A 16871-nucleotide genomic window follows, 5' to 3' on the forward strand; every position below is an offset into this window, starting at 1 on the left:
TATATAAAATTAAATATCTGTAGCTATATACTTTTGCATTATCTTATTTATTTCAATTAAACACATTAATTATGAAATTATTTGGAAAAAAGAAATGTACACCAATGTTATCAATTACTGCATCCAAACAACAATGGCTGCCCCCATGTAAAGACTCGCAAAAAGTTATTTCGTATTATACTATAGCCGATATCGACAATATTTTGCTAGACTAAGTAGCGATGAGCAACATATATATTCAGGAGCCTCCTACCCACGGAAAGGTACGCTTTATTCGATTCATAAACATCAAATAATACATTTGGACCATATCGTATGCTGTCAGGAAGGAAACTTATTTAACGACACACTCAGCACATTTTATTTACGGTTATATGACGTCGGACACATGGTTAAGGACCACACATATATTGAGAGAAAACCCACTGTCGTCACTTCATGGGCTACTCATTTTTATTATCAGCAAGGGATCTTTCATATGCTGCCTATGCACCATCCCACAGACAGGATAGTATATACCGCAGTCTTTATTACACCAGTTGTGGAGCACTGACTGGAATGAGGTATGCTGTCAGTGTGACTATAATTTCCATTCTGGAATTTCCTTTCAGTTCCACTGTTTCAACTGATATTATAATCTGTAGCTTATGGTATATTGACATGTAGTATGTACATGATAGGAATCCAGGTGAAAACCCCCTTCGGTCAAAACCCCCTCGGTCAAAACCCCCTCGGTCAAAACCCCCTCCAGTCAAAACCCCCTCCAGTCAAAACCCCATGCAATAAATAGTCAGACGGTCAAAACCCCTTCTTATTATTATTGTTTGGTATTTATAGTGGTAAAGTTGGTATAATATTAACATAGATGAATAATTGTTTTAATCTCTTTTGAATAATTATCTGAAATATATTTATTTATGTTGTTATTTAGTGTATGTTACACTACATAGACTTTAGGCTTTCAGTGAAGCTACTCATAGACTTAGAATTGTAGTTTTTACAAAATGTTTGATCTTAGAGATAGATGTAATTGGGAAGCCTAGGAAAACTACTTATATAATATAATAGTATAATGAAAGAACTTGATAGTAATTTGCAATATAAGGAAAGAACATGATAGTAATTAGCAACAACAACAACAACAACAGCTTGATCTTGGCTAGCTGCTGCAGGGATTAATGTAATTGGGAAGCCTTGAGAAATCCTTTAAATAATATAATGAAAGAATTTGATAGTAATTAGCAATCTCTGTTACTTATGTGATCTTAGCTATTGAAGGGATCTTAGCTATTGATGGGATTAATGATTGAGCAGTTATTTTTGAACATGAAAGTAGAGTACATGCAGCAAATGTCACATGGGATGCTACAAGAAAATGGTTAGGGTCTGGTCTATTAATCATTCATTCTGTGAACAACGATGGAAGTGATACAAAATCACAAGGGTGGTCAAAAGCTTCTGCATGAAGGATATATGTATACCAAAAAGAACAAGTCTAAGTCTACAGTACAAAAGTCTATGCAATCAAATGTTATAATATGCAAGTGTGAATAAATATTTTGGGTATTAATTATTTTGTCATTTCTTATAATTATTTCCTAAATAAGGGGGTTTTGACTGGAGGGGTTTTTGACTGAGGGGGTTTTGACCGAGGGGGTTTTGACCGGAGGGGGTTTTGACCGGTCACCACATGATATACAATAATATTTATGACAATAAATGCAAGAGTTCCGAATTTTCCCCAGCTCTGTACATACATAATATGAATTTATTGTGCTGTCTGAAGGTAAGCTCTGTAAACAGTAGGCTGTAGCAACGAAATATTGAAATTTAAAATGGCACGCAAAAAAGGGAAAATAAAAATTATAATGTTATTTTCATCTCCATTTAGCAATTTTTATGCAAATTATAGGTACCAATATTTAAACATGGATGACACAGAATTAAGACAAAATTAAAAACACTGCAAGTGCTCGAAAATCTTGTCATTATGTTAAATCCTGGTTGATCATAACAGCATACTTAAATCATCTGATTTATTACAAAAACAACCCAATTAAAAATAGGCTTAAATGCTAATTGTATTAGAATCTGAAAGCATGTACTCTGTAGTATATGTTCTGACATAGCTTGATGTCTGTATCTAGACAGTGATATTTAGCTGACCTTGACAGCAGCATTCATCAAAAAACCGTGACCCCAACTTCGGGTTACCACGAAAATCAAGTTGCATAGATTGTAGAATATTCAATTTGTGATGTCATATCATATATACGTTATCTAAATGCTTGGTGAGCTCGCTAGGGTTAGGTATTGGTTCAGAATTAGGGTTTGGGTTGGGGTAAACCATACTGTTGGGAGATATGGGATGAGCTCTTACATTATTGAACAAGTAAAGCCTTAACACTATTTAAACTAATCCAGAATTGGTCTTAGAAAATCATATGCTTTTTTTTAATGTCTGAATCATATCATATTCTGTTTTGGAATACATAAAGCCAGCATAATTTCCACCCTAATTACCATTTTCTATACATGAATATGATTTTTGTTATTTTGCATATGACATTGTTATTTTGTTTTGCTTTACATCATAGATACTCCTAGTAACATCAGCTGGTGATATTGATATTGAACTCTGGTCGAAAGAGGCACCAAAAGCATGTCGCAACTTCGTACAACTCTGCATGGAAGGTTACTATGACAACACAATATTCCATCGTGTGGTGCATGACTTCATAGTACAAGGTGGAGATCCCACTGGAACTGGACATGGTGGAGATTCAATATATGGTAGTCCATTCAAGGTGGGTATAGATACATATATAGATGTGTGTATGTTGTAAGTACCTGTGTATATATATGCATGCTATACATACGGTATTTAACACGTGACAGCAACAGATGACCAATTTGTTTAAGAAGTGCACCATGACTGGAATAACGACTTCATCTTCTTTTCGTTTGTTTGTTGACTACACGTCGAGGCTGTCATTATTGTCCAGAGATATAGTCATAGTAGCAGTTGATGCATGGTATTGTGGTCTATTAGAGTGCGCCGTGCGGCCCAATACCTCTGACTTCAGCACTCGAGGTTTCTGTTAGGGTTACCTCACCATTAGTCCATATCAGTTTGGTCTCTACCCATTGACCAGTCCAGCTTGGGTGTCTCTAACAGAAGCCAAAGCTCCTGCTGCAGGGTTTCTGCCAGAGGGTAAAATGGGTATGGTGCCATACACAAATTTGTTTGCAGATGTGTTTTTTTTAGTTAATCTTTTGACAAAATTAATTACTTTTATCATTAATGTATGATTTTTTTAACACTAACCCTAAGCGTAACCCATTTTCTTTCTTGGGGAGGCCCCCGTGGATACCTCTTGTTGGCTGTGGATGCATTCAATTCCATAGCGCCATACCCAAAAATTTCTTTCTGGCAGAAACACTGTGCTGGCATAGCTCTCTGGGTCATTGAGATATACAAGCCCCCTCATCACGTCAAGGAATGGACTATGAAGGGAAGAATAACAACTGGCCTCTGTGGTATACTGGTTATGCCATCAGACGTAATACTGGTAGGTAGTGGGTTTGCATCCTGGTATTATGTCCCATGTGTCCCAGAGTGAGTTTAATGAGTATACGGCCCCTACACCGACTTCTTTCTCATTAACCACTAACCTAGTGTCTTGGGCCCTGTTCAACAAAGCAATGTTAGTGCTAAGATCACCGTAAGTGCATGTACATGTAAGGTGATCTTAGTGCAAAGATTGCTTCATGGAACGAGGCCCAGTAACAGACAGCGTACATGTGTGCCCAGGACAGTGTGCTTGAACCTTGATTGGATATTTAAACACAATACTGCATGTAGGTATAAATCAATGAATGACTGTAATAACCTAGTATGTTTTACATGTATGTATTTTTTTAAATGTATCTCTGGCGGGATGTAGCCCAGTGGTAGAGCGCTCGCTTGATGCGCGGTCGGTCTGGATTGATCCCCGTCGGTGGGCCCATTGTGCTATTTCTCGTTCCAGCCAGTGCACCACGACTGGTATATCAAAGATTGTGGTATGTGCTATCCTGTTTATGAGATGGTGCATATATAAAAGATCCCATGTTACTAATGGAAAAATGTAGTGGGTTTCCTCTCTAAGATTATATGTCAAAATTACCAAATGTTTGACATCCAATAGCCGATGATTAATAAATCAATATGTTCTAGTGGTGTCGTTACAAATTGCCTATAAAAGTCGCCTCATTGCAGACTGTAAGGGGTAACCTGCGTTATATAGGCTGGTTGGTAGCAAAGTTTCTTTTGTAATTTTATAGACCAAGTGTCTCATAATGAGAATTTTGTTTAACCAAGAGTGTAAGAACCCTGTCATTTACCATATATAGACACATTTGACATACATGTACCTGTTGATCAATTCAATAATGTACCAGGTTGTCAATAAATGAATTACTTTCTTCTTACAGATTACTGACAGTGGCATGTTTTTAGTATTTTCAGCTTGTTAAAAACCTTTATAGTCCATACATTTTCAGGACTAGCTCTGGCACAAAATTTTGAAAGCAGTTGGCGAATTTATTATAATTTGGCAAAATAACCTCTGGTAATAATTAACATTTTAAAGAAAATAACTGTTGATTTCTTCAATTTTTTAAGTTTAATAGACAATTTGGCGAAATGTTTTGCTCACCCAGAGCTAGCCCTGCTTTTTGGAGGTAATAAAAGTACAGGTATGTGTATGTAATTAAATTTTGTATGATATGAATGCAAATTTAGGAAATTTAATTTTTTTAATTTATATTTGTCTTACACTGAAGGAAACAATCAAAAGTTTATCCATGTGTTCTTCAGTGCTTAAAACTGAAAACCCCTGTACAAATGTAATGCAGATTAATTGTATTAATTACAAGTAATTATGTTTTTGTATCTGTTTGTTTATGCAGGATGAATTTCATACCCGGTTACGATTCAGTCGCCGTGGTCTTGTGGCCATGGCAAATGCAGGACCAGATGATAATGGAAGTCAGTTTTTCTTTACATTTGGACCAACAGCAGAACTTCAAAGAAAACACACCATTTTTGGAAAGGTTTGTTAATATGAATCAGTGCTTTCATATGAAAAGATTATCGTTTTATCTTAGTTTAAAACTAATGAATCAGTGTATTCAGTCAAATCTGCTTTAGTGTGAAGAGACCACATTTTTATTCTCCCAAATCATATAATTATAAACTGACCTGTATTAAGCAATCACCTGTCTTATAAGACCACTTTGTGAAACTCCCTTTGGTGGCTGCTTAATACAAGCTTAACTCTATTTTTTTTCCTTTTCTTTTAAGCATTTCAATTCTTATAGATCTGTTATATAAACAAACATAAACATGTTTATTAGATGGAAACTGAATTCTTTTAATGCAGTTATAGCAGATTTTATGGAAACATTTTACAGTGGACTATCAACAAAAGTTTTTTTTATTATACAAAGTTCCAGTTTATTCACAATTTTTCTAGTTTAATAATCCTATTTAAACTTTTTTTTAAAAATAAAAAATCACAGATCCCCATTTGCTGTATTATTTATCTTTGTACCCATCCCAACAGGTCGTACAAAAAAAAGGGGAAAATAACCCAAGAAAAATTACATATTCTTTAAAATTTAATACATATTTACACTATAAATGGCAGACTTCTGTACTCTATTTAGTTCTAATTTCTAAATACAGCAGTTTGGGACTGGTCAACAACTACTAGTATATTAAGGCCTCTCCTTATATTTAACACACAAGATGACAGAAATTGTTTTGTTGGATGATATTCCACATGTATACAGTGAAACCCCTCTAAACCCTTCATGTGAGCAAGTAACAAGGTTTTAAGGAGTGTCCTGTTTAGAGAGGTTATTGAGATTTGAACAGGAACCATGTTTGCTCACTGTAATGATATAACTGAGTATATATTAAACGTATTACCTGTTTGTTTCAGGTGGTGGGAAACACACTGTATAACATGCTCAAACTTCAAGATGTTGAAACTAACGATGATGAGAGACCACTTTACCCACATAAAATAGTCAAAACGGAGGTAATCTTTTTTTATGTTCCTTTAAAATATATAATACTACATATTACAACTTCTCCCAGCTTTGAAAAAGTCTGAGTAATATATATGATATGTAAAGTGTTTTTTTTAACAATACAATTGATTTTTAACATGGATATTAATGAAAATACTTTTTATATTAAAATATGCTGCTTAAAATAATTTAAGGAACACCTATGTTTTATGTATAATCAGTAAAGCTTAAAACTATTTTTGAATAAACATGAACATACTTGATGCTTACCGGTCTGTTTTTAAGTTTTTAAAGGTTCACACCTATAGAATTAAAGTGTTAACTGATTTTGTGATCATAATGTGAATTGCTATTGTACAGGAGCAAGATCTAATTCAGTCAGTAGTAGGGTCTTCACAAGTACTCGAGTACTCAGGCATGGGCCGAGTCTAGCAAGACTCGAGTCTGTTCACAGGACTCAAGTACTTGTGAAAGGAAGAGTACTCTCATTTCATTTTATTTTTTTAACGTCATTTTGCCATGTGAGTGCCACTGGTTACATTATAGAGCTATGAGACATGTAGGGGAAACAAAAGACGAATGTGAGGAATGCAATACAGTGGCATGATTTGACATCCATGTTCAGCGCTGGAATTAAGATACATAATGCTATTTTACATATTGCTTATTAGTCATATTATCATCTAGTGTAAGTGTCGGGTACTCAGGTCTGGGTTGAGTTTGACCCTCGAGTACTCGAGTCCTATATTTTGGACTCGTGGAAGCCCTTGTCAATAGAGTCTTGCCTGAGGTGTTTGAGTTGAATCCTGTCATCCATTCCCTGAAACTGATATTTCAAAGGCCATGGCATGTGCTGTGCTGTTTATAGGAAGTTCATATAAAAGATCTCTTGCTAGTAATGGACTACATGTCCGAATTACTAAATGTTTGATATACAATAGCCTGTCATTGTTAAATCGGTATGCTCTAGGGGTGTCATGAAACAAAACTTTTTTTTAAGTAGTAAAATTAAAGATAGGTTAAGAACTCAATATTAGAGGATTTATCATTATTCAATTAATGATCCATTAAAAATAGGTTATCGATGTAGAATTAATACCAAATATGATGATTACTTCTTAGTTTTATGTGAAAATAATTGGGTCTGAGCAGTAAAAAACACTGGCATTATCTGTTGTGTTATATTTTGGGTATTTTGTTTCTTCAGATTTTGGGTATTTTGTATCTTCAGATTTTGTCTAACCCGTTTGATGACATTGTTCCACGAGACATCAAAAAAATCAAGAAGGTTGCCGATAATGTGAAGAAGACTCAGAGCAAGTCAAAGGCTACAAAGTCAGTGTACCATTCAATTTCCATTTCAAATCAGCTAATTGCTAGAAAAAGAAACTGAATTATCATAGTTGCAAGTTCCATAGTTGTTAATTTTTACATTTATTTGTGATAACTTACTATGATTTAATACATCCTACTCACAGTCATAATCTTTTTATAATTAACTTGAGAAAATTGAAAAAAATTGTGATGTCACTGGGCATAAACATTGACTTCCACAAGAATTTTAGATGAAAATCAAAAGTAAACAGAAACATCTGTCATATAATTATAGTTCTAGTAAAACAGCAGTCACTTTTTCACCATCAAAGAATTATAGTTAGAAAAACATATTCGTCTGAAATGCTCCTGAGCTCATATTTCTGACTTGTAAACTTGGAAGAAAACAAGCTAAACATGCAACCTTCACATTTTTGAATTTAGAAAAAAATGGCCACAAAATGTTTCTTTGAATTCAGTTTTGATGATTAAAAATAAAGCATACATCTTAACTGATCAGTACAAAAATGGTGGAATTCTATTTTAATACTTTTTTACAACATTTCATTGGGGAAAATGATCCGAACGCAAACAAGTTGTAATTACGAGTTTACAACTCGGAAATATCAATTTCTGATCACACTTAAATGCAGTATTAGACCATGCATTGTAATTATAATATTTGACATTTAAAAAAAAAAAAAATTCCTTTCGTTTCCTTTCATTGGTTTACTAGATCAATATATTGTTGCATGATTAGCTTATGATCTGACATATTAATTTTAAATTTCTTTTTTCGTATATTTCAGAAATTTTAGTCTCTTGTCTTTTGGTGAAGAGGCAGAGGAGGATGAGCAAGAAACAAACATGGCAACAAAAGTATAGTAATTTCTGTAATATTAGCCAGATCAACATAGAACTGGAATTGATAACTTTAGTCGAAAACCTTAATTTATTTTATAGATTATTATGGCTAAGTTTACTATAAAATGAAAATTCTTAACGTACATTAATATTAGAAACCATAAAAGGTTAAATTTTAATATTTTGATAGTAAAATAATGAAATTGCTGTAAAAAGTTTATTAAAACATATTCCCCCAAAAAATTATGGGTCGAAGGATCAGTTGTCCTTTGTAAACCCGTCAGGTTTTTATCTCATCCTAGGCAGGATTTAGCTCAGTTGACCAATAAAATATTGACCTGTGTGTTTAGTTAAGGAATAATCATCCTCTATGGACTGTTTTCCCATCCCAACCAGTGTCCCAGTGGCCATGATATGTACTATCCTGTCTACTGCATGTTTCCTATCTTGCTTTTTCAACAATGTCACAATAACCATTTGTCAGACACAAAATATTTGCTGAGGTATCATTAAATATATCAAAAATTGCACATAAAAGATCCTTTGCTTTTATTTGATGTCCGAGTTCCTAATCATATAATCGTTTGAGGTGATATTATTTGGATTAATTAGGGGTGCCATAATCATTGATATTGATCTTGTCATCTGGTTTTCTGAATATATTTTACATTAAATAAATACATCAGGAAGAGATTATTCATCTGTTTTTTATTTTAGAGGGATTTTTGGTTTAGAGGAGTAAATTTTAATGGAAAAAAATGGGTATGTTATGATGAAAAACATCCAGATTTGCAGAATTTCTAGTTTATTGAGGTCTGGTTTTGAGAGGTGTTACCATAGTTATTAGTCCTCTACTGGTCCAACCGAAGGGGACTATAGGTTTCGTATCTGTCCATTTGTCTGTCCCACATATAGTTTTCTGGACGTTTGTTTCATAATGGCTTGAGATATTGAGCTGATATTTCGTGTATAGTCTTATCATTTACTGTTATAGATCAAGTTTGACTTGCATTTACTATAGTTTGACACCCAATAGCCGATGTATTTTTTATGCTGGGGTGTCGTTAAACATTCATTCATTCACTGAAGGTAGGAGATATGAAAATTTGTTTTCCGGACTTCCTAATTTTGTTGCAGTGCCTCAATATATTGAGCTAAAATGTTTTGTATATCTTTATCATGTTCTATTACAGAACAAGTTCTGAGTTTCATGGTGATTTACCCATTTTTGACAGAGTTATGACCCTTGAATTTAGGGAACACAAACATCTGTTAGACCCGTAGGGGACATGTATTGCTTTAGCTTGTTTTTATACTATTTTCTACACTTTACCTCTGTATTTCAGACAATGCGTGGTAAGAGTAAGAGCAGCCATGACCTGATCAACGACCCCAAACTGAGTTCAGTTCCAGCAGTTCAGATGGAGGTAGAGGAAGACAAGAAGACGGATACGAAGAAGAGGAAGAAATCAGATGACGAGGACACACCCAGCAAACCTGAAGTAAGATAGAAGTTATAGACAGTGAAAACCCTCTAACCGGACACACATGGAACCAAGTAAAATGTCTAGTTTAAGGGGTATCCAGTTTAGATAGGTTCTGTTCAGTACTGATATTTAAAAAGGGATCATGAAAAACATCTGATTGAAGGAATTCAGGTTTACTGCAGGTCCGGTATTGAGTGGTTTCAAATAAGATAAAGTTACATATATAAAAAACAAACCACGAATCATTTCTGTATATTGGGCGGGACGTAGCCCAGTGGTAAAGTGCTCGCTTGATGCGCGGTTGGTTTAAGATCGATCCCTGTCAGTGGCCCCCATTGGGATATTTCTCATTCCAGCCAGTGCTTCACAACTGGTGTAACAAAGGCTGTGGTATGAACTATCCTGTCTGTGGGATGGTGCATATAAAAGATCCCTTGCTGCTAATAGAAAAGAGTAGCCTATGAAGTGGCGACAGCGGGTTTCCTCTCTCTATATTTGTGTGGCCCTTAACCATGTGTCTGATGCCATATACCCTTAAATAAAATGTGTTGAGCGCATTGTTAAATAAAACATTTCCTTCCATTTCTGTATATGTTATATATACAACAGACTACAGACTTTGGTATTAAGTTTTATTTCATTTTGATCATACCAGTATTTTGATTATAAAATGTAAATAAAACAGTGATAGTTCAATACTGCTAAAACCATTTAAAAGATATTAATAGATAATAGGGCAGTTTGCTCTAATCTTAATTCTATGTTCAAAACTTATTTCTTATTTTATTTTCAGGGTGTATAATAGAAAAAATATACAGAGCATATAATAAAATGTTATTTCTGATTCAAACAGGAAGATATCTCTAAAGAAATGGTTCAGAAGAAACTGAAGAAAGAGGATAAAGATAAAACTTTGACTTCTGACGATGAAAAGAAGATGCATGACAAAAAAACAGATCACAGGAAGTCAGAAGAGAAGAAACCAGAAGACAAAAAGAACAGCTTCCAAACATCTGATGATAAAAAGTCTGATTCTAAGCATATTGCTGAGACAAAGACAGACGTTAAAAAAGTTGAAGAAAAAAAGACAGACTCTAAAAAAGGTGTTGAAAAAAAGATCAGTGATAGACATGATAAGAATGTTGATTCCAAACATGCGACAGAAAAAGTGGAGGAGAAGAAAGTGGAGGATAAAAAGTCTTTAAGTCGTAGGTAATTATAGAGGTAGAGTTGTTACCATTACACCAGTTCAGCTCAGTCAAATTTTGCCTGAAGTATTAACAGAGATAAAAAAAACGTCAGGCATTTTCTGGATTTTTTCTCACCTTTATGAAGTAAACAGGCGAGATATCAGCATTATTTCAATATCAACATCAACTTTTGTGTTAAAAGTTTTGCGTTTAGATCAGTTTCTCACAGACTATAAGCAGGGAACATTTTGTTCAGTATCGCGTCACAATTCACTACACAAATTTCAGAGATCGCTACACAATTAAAAAAAATTAAACTGTAATTCCTAATCAATTTTCAATTCACTAGAAATATCGCTAATCAAGATTTTGAAAACAAAATGTTCCCTGTATAAGTCCTAAGTCATTAAAACTTGGTTTATAGTTGTACCTATGGCTGTTCATCACAGTCCACTAAAAATGAGAGACATTTAATTTGATAATTCTTGATGAATTTTAGTGCTACCCAAAAACTGTTCCTATTCTTAGGTGAAATGATTATTGTGTCCTCATGTGTAATTTATATATTCCAAAATTCAGTATGATATAATTATTAATTGATGAATTTTAGTGCTACCCAAAAACTGTTCCTATTCTTAGGTGAAATGATCATTGTGTCCTCATGTGTAATTTATATATTCCAAAATTCAGTATGATATAATTATTAATTAATGAATTTTAGTGCTACCCAAAAACTGTTCCTATTCTTAGGTGAAATGATCATTGTGTCCTCATGTGTAATTTATATATTCTGGGGGCGGGACATAGCCCAGTGGTCAAGCGTTCGGTTGATGTGCATTGGTCTGAGATCGATCCCTGTCGGTAGGCCCATTGGGCTATTTCTCACTCCAACCAGTGCACCACGACTTGTATATCAAAGGCCATGGCATGTGTTATCCTGTCTGTGGGATGATGCATATAAAAGATCCCTTGCTGCTAATTGAAAATAGTAGCCCATGAAGTGGCAACAGCGGGTTTCCTCTCTATATCTGTATGGTCCTTAAACATATGTCTGACACCATATAACCGTAAATAAAATGTGTTGAGTGCGTCATTAAATAAAACATTTCCTTATATATTCCAAAAATACAGTATGATATAATTATTAATTATATCTTGTTATTATGTATTGTTCACATTATCATCATTTTCATTAGTATACTAATGGGGGGGGGGGGGGGGGGGGGAGAGAGGGCAATTGGAGTGGGTTAATACCAGCATAAGCTTTTACAGTGAAAACAAAATTTCTAATTTTTTTATGTACACTTTTAGGAGTTGGAGTGTCCGACTAAAAGGAATACCCTTTGTATGCTTCTAAAATGTTGACACATTTAATGTGAACAATGTGTTACATGGTTTCCTAGTTTATAATTTTGTTTTAGTGAAGAACTCCGAGCAGAAGTACGAAAACTACAAAAGGAACTGAGTGTTGCCAAGAAACAGAAGGAAAAGACAGAGAAAGAAGAAAAAGCTAAAGATGTCGTTTCTGAAGAAAACACTAACTTAGGTATAATATTATATGTAAATAACTTGTTATTTAAAATCTTGCTTCAGCAACACATGTAATAGATTTTTATTTTTTTTCCCACTGCCCCCTTTCATTTTACTCCTTAGAAGTCCATCTCATTTCTTCCCAATCTGGCAACTCCTATCTTTCAACTTCATTCGCTGTCCACCTCCACATCCCAGTTATTGTCTCTCCATCCGTAACAGGTACTTGTCTCTTGTGACTATCTGTGCCACACACCTGTCATTCCCATCAGCTTTTAGCTGTGGGCTTAGTCTGACCAATTCTGGCATTGTAATAGATATTAAATTAGTAGAATATCTACTTCGTACGGTATCACAGAACATTGATAAACTACAATAGAACTGACAGGAAACTAATTCATGATTGTATTACTTTGTTATCACGGTATGCTATTGTTTGTGTGTGTATGTGGTTCTTTTTCTTTTTCTATTTTAATGTTATTACTGTCTTGCTGTCCTCTCTCATGTTTTTCTGTACCCTCCCCTCTCTCCCTCTCTCTCTCTCTCTCTCTCTCTCTCTCTCTCTCTCTCTCTCTCTCTCTCTCTCTCTCTCTCTCTCTCTCTCTCTCTCTCTCTCTCTCTCTCTCTCTCTCTCTCTCTCCCTCCCTCCCCCTCCCTCCCTCCCTTTGTCTTCTTTTTCTCACACTCTCTTTCTATGCAAAAAATGTATAATCACTCTGATTATAGTTACTCTTTTTATATTATGTATTTAATATTATTTATGTTGAACATTAATGTTATGATAGTGATTTAGGGCCTTGCCCCTGACATGGACCAATAATAAAAATAAAAAATTAAAATATATCTGGATTCATGATTTACTTCTTCTTCTTCTTCACGGCATATCAAAAACTACACTTTCCCATCTTTTTGATCTGTCATTACAAAGAATCACGCTTTTAAAAACTAAACCTGTTGCTCAAATTTGCTCTGCAACATGATTAATGGTCATTTACAAGGCAGGAAAAAATGGATGGATGGATGAATATGAATGTTTCAATGACAAAGGTGCAATGTAGATTTTATGTGGAGTCATTGTAACATTTTTGTTGGATAAAACAATAGACCAAACCTTTATTTTATTTGTGGGTTTACTGTTCCTCCTGACACCTTATCCTTTGGCAATAAAATTAACATGAATGTTTTTATTCAGATGAGATGCCCAAGGTAGACATGTTGGCAGAATATAAACAGGAGCGACAAAAGTTTAAGGAACTGCGAAAACAACAACCAAAGGGTTCAAGCCGCGAGTCAGCTACACTAGAATTGCTGGCCAAGTTCCAAGCTAAACTAAGTGCAGCTAAGAAACTTGCCTCTAACTATTCGGATGATGAGGAGGAGGAGGAAACCAAAGAAGAGAATGAGGAGGAGGAGGATCCCAATGATATTTCCTGGTAAATTACAGTCACTCTTGTTCTAGAGGTCACCTATATTAATGAAGGGGGTGATAACCCTAATGATATTTCCTAGTAAATCACAGTCACTCATATTCTAGAGGTCAGCTGTATTAAATTAATGGAATAAAGATCCCAATGATATTTCCTGGTAAATTACAGTCACTCATATTCTTGAGGTCAGCTGTATTAAATGAAGGTAATGTTGATCCCAGTGATATTTCCTGGTAACTTACAGTCAGTCTTGTTCTAGAGGTCACCTATAATAACCCTAATGATATTTCCTGGTCACTCTTGTTCTAGAGGTCACCTGTATTAAATGAAGGGGCTGATGGTCCTAATGACATTTCCTGGAAAATTACAGTCACTATTGTTCTAGAGGTCATCTGGTTTTAATGAATTGGATGATGATTCTAATGATATTTCCTGGTAAATTACAGTCACTCTTGTTACAACATGTCCTAAGGCCTAAAAAAAAGTGTTTTTCCAGGAACATGCTAAAAAATTAGGTAGCATAGGTTGGCTTTTAAAAAAATATATTGCTAAATTATAAAAAAAATACATTCGAATTTTTTTTAGGATCAGTCCTTTTTTTTCCAGGTATGGTCAGTTTCCCCCAAAAAAACATTTTGTTTTATACCTAACAAATTTTAATGAAAATACTTAATATCTGGGTCATAACCAAAGGGGTTTGGGTATAACAAAAGAAAAGAACTAAATTAGTTTAAATGGATTTTTTAAAATATAACTTATTTTTTAGGGGGTGTGATGTAACCCAATGGTAAAGTGCTCGCTTAATACAGTCGGTCTAGAATCGATTCTCGTTGATGGGCCCATTGGGCTATTTCTTGTTCCAGCCAGGGCACCATGACTAGTATAGCAAAGGCTGTGGTGTGTGCTATCCTGTCTGTTGGATGATGCATATAAAAGATCCCTTGCTACTAATGTCAAGATTACCAAATGTTTCACATTCTATAGCTGATGATTAATACATGAATGTGCTCTAGTGGTGTCATTAAACATGCTCTAGTGGTTTCATTAAACAAAACATTCTTTGGTTATTTTTTAGTATTTGCACCTAACTTATTTTGGGCTGGTTACATCTCTGAATACAATTATATTTTAAAAAATTGACTGTATTTGCAGGATGTGTCACAAGCTGCGATTTGTCGACAAGAGTCATAAAGTGTTGGATGCCAATGTGACAGATGCTGACAGGTATGAGATCTTTGACCCACGCAACCCCATCACAAAGAGGAGAAGAGAGGCCAGCAAGCAAGCCATGAAAGAGGGCAAACGTGAAAAGGACAGCAGACGATAATGTGAACTTTCCAGTTCATGTTGAAACGTTTTAGTACGGCAGACATGAAAAGAACAACAGACGCTAATGTGAACTTTTCAGTTCATGTTGAAACATTTTAAAAGGAAAGACATGAAAGGGACACCTGACAGTAATGTAAACATTCTAATTCATGTTGAAATGTTTTAGAAGGGCAGATGTGAAAAGGACAGCAGGCAGTAATGTGAATGTTCCAGTTCATGTTGAAATATTTTAGAACGGCAATGAGAATAGGACAGCAGGCGATAATGTGATCATTCCAGTACATGTTGAAATGTTTTAGAAGGGCTTCCAAAGAATGAACAGGCTCCCAAATACTTTATAGTGGCACAAATTTCAAAATAATAGATGCTGATGAGGACATCCAGCTTGCAGATGACATCCTGGTAACAGTAACATTCCTGTGCATGGCAACATCTTGGTTTATAACAATGGAGGAGCTAGCTCATACAATTTATGGTGGCAAAAAATCCGCTTTCAGAGATAGAAGTTCACAAATGTTTTAAGAAATTCGGGATGTTTCTGCTACACTGGACCTGTATCTGTTCCTGTTCGTTAATGAAAAGCCTACAGAAACCCTGTTTTTCATGACCCTGTAATGTTTTCTAGATTGTTTAAAACCAAGATCCTTTCATCTTTTCACTGTGACCGAGAATGAGACATTCAGCAATTTGTGGTTGTGAAAAGATCAAAGAGATGAATGTGTTTTGTCTACCTGTAACATAGGATGTAACATTTGCTGATGCATTTTCAGTCATTTTGTGTGTACAATTCTGTTATATGCAGTTATTCACAGAGATTTGCCTTATGAACTGGGACTAAAAAATATTACTGTTTCAGACTTGGAAAACAGAGCCTGGACTCTGGTCTCTAACTCATATAATTGCTGTAATAATGGTAACTGCATGATTCTTTGAAATAATTTACAGATGTGCAGGATTTCATAATGGGGTACACCTGAGTTTGTTTTGAAAAAAAATCAATATGTAAAATTAAATTAAACTACCTAACATGGTGCTGTTTTTAACACTATTTTTCATATAAGGGTGTATACTCTAGATAAAGATGTATTGTGTTTTTATCTCTGTAACAAAGGTAAAAATAATTTGTTCTGAATTTATTATTTTGAAGTACAATAAAATACCTTTCACAATTAACGAATTAAAACATTAAAAAAGTTGTTCTTTTGTTAAGTCTGTTTTCATTTGTATTTCAGTCTCCTCATATGTTTATTTGAAGCAAAAAATGTGTTTTGTTATACTGGGAAGTTATGGTTTTATTGTGCTGTTATTGAAATAAATATTTTATTTGATGATTTTTTTAAAGAATTGTTGACTACATGACTTTGTTCTGTTATTCCATTAGTACAGGATTTTACAATCTCAGTTCAAATTAGAGGGCTGGTAGAAAATTCTGCTTATGCCAAACTGAAATTGTAGTGAATGTAATTATATCAGGTTCACCTGAGTTAATGTCTGTATTTGTGTTGGGCACAACTTGTATATGAAAGACTGTGGTATGTGCTATCCTGTCTGTGGAATGGTGCATATAAAAGATCCCTTGCTAATAATGGAAAAATGTAGCGGGTTTCCTCTTTGACTGAGTATAAAATTACCAAATGTTTGACATCCAA

At 34.5% G+C, this 16871-nt stretch overlaps 1 protein-coding gene across 1 annotated transcript; it reads left to right on the forward strand.

Annotated features, from left to right (window-relative positions):
- Positions 1 to 137: 137 nt before the first annotated feature.
- On the forward strand, positions 138 to 16418 carry LOC121375577 (spliceosome-associated protein CWC27 homolog). The gene is made up of 11 exons (XM_041503095.1): positions 138 to 263; positions 2598 to 2807; positions 4954 to 5097; positions 5991 to 6089; positions 7313 to 7416; positions 8205 to 8274; positions 9606 to 9761; positions 10600 to 10958; positions 12358 to 12482; positions 13659 to 13899; positions 15046 to 16418. Exons 1-11 carry the CDS (start codon positions 222 to 224, stop codon positions 15218 to 15220), a joined length of 1725 nt encoding a protein of 574 aa, XP_041359029.1. The 5' UTR covers positions 138 to 221; the 3' UTR covers positions 15221 to 16418.
- The last annotated feature ends 453 nt before the right edge of the window (positions 16419 to 16871 follow it).

This window comes from Gigantopelta aegis, chromosome 6, assembly GCF_016097555.1.
Source record: "Gigantopelta aegis isolate Gae_Host chromosome 6, Gae_host_genome, whole genome shotgun sequence".
Taxonomy (NCBI): domain Eukaryota; kingdom Metazoa; phylum Mollusca; class Gastropoda; order Neomphalida; family Peltospiridae; genus Gigantopelta; species Gigantopelta aegis.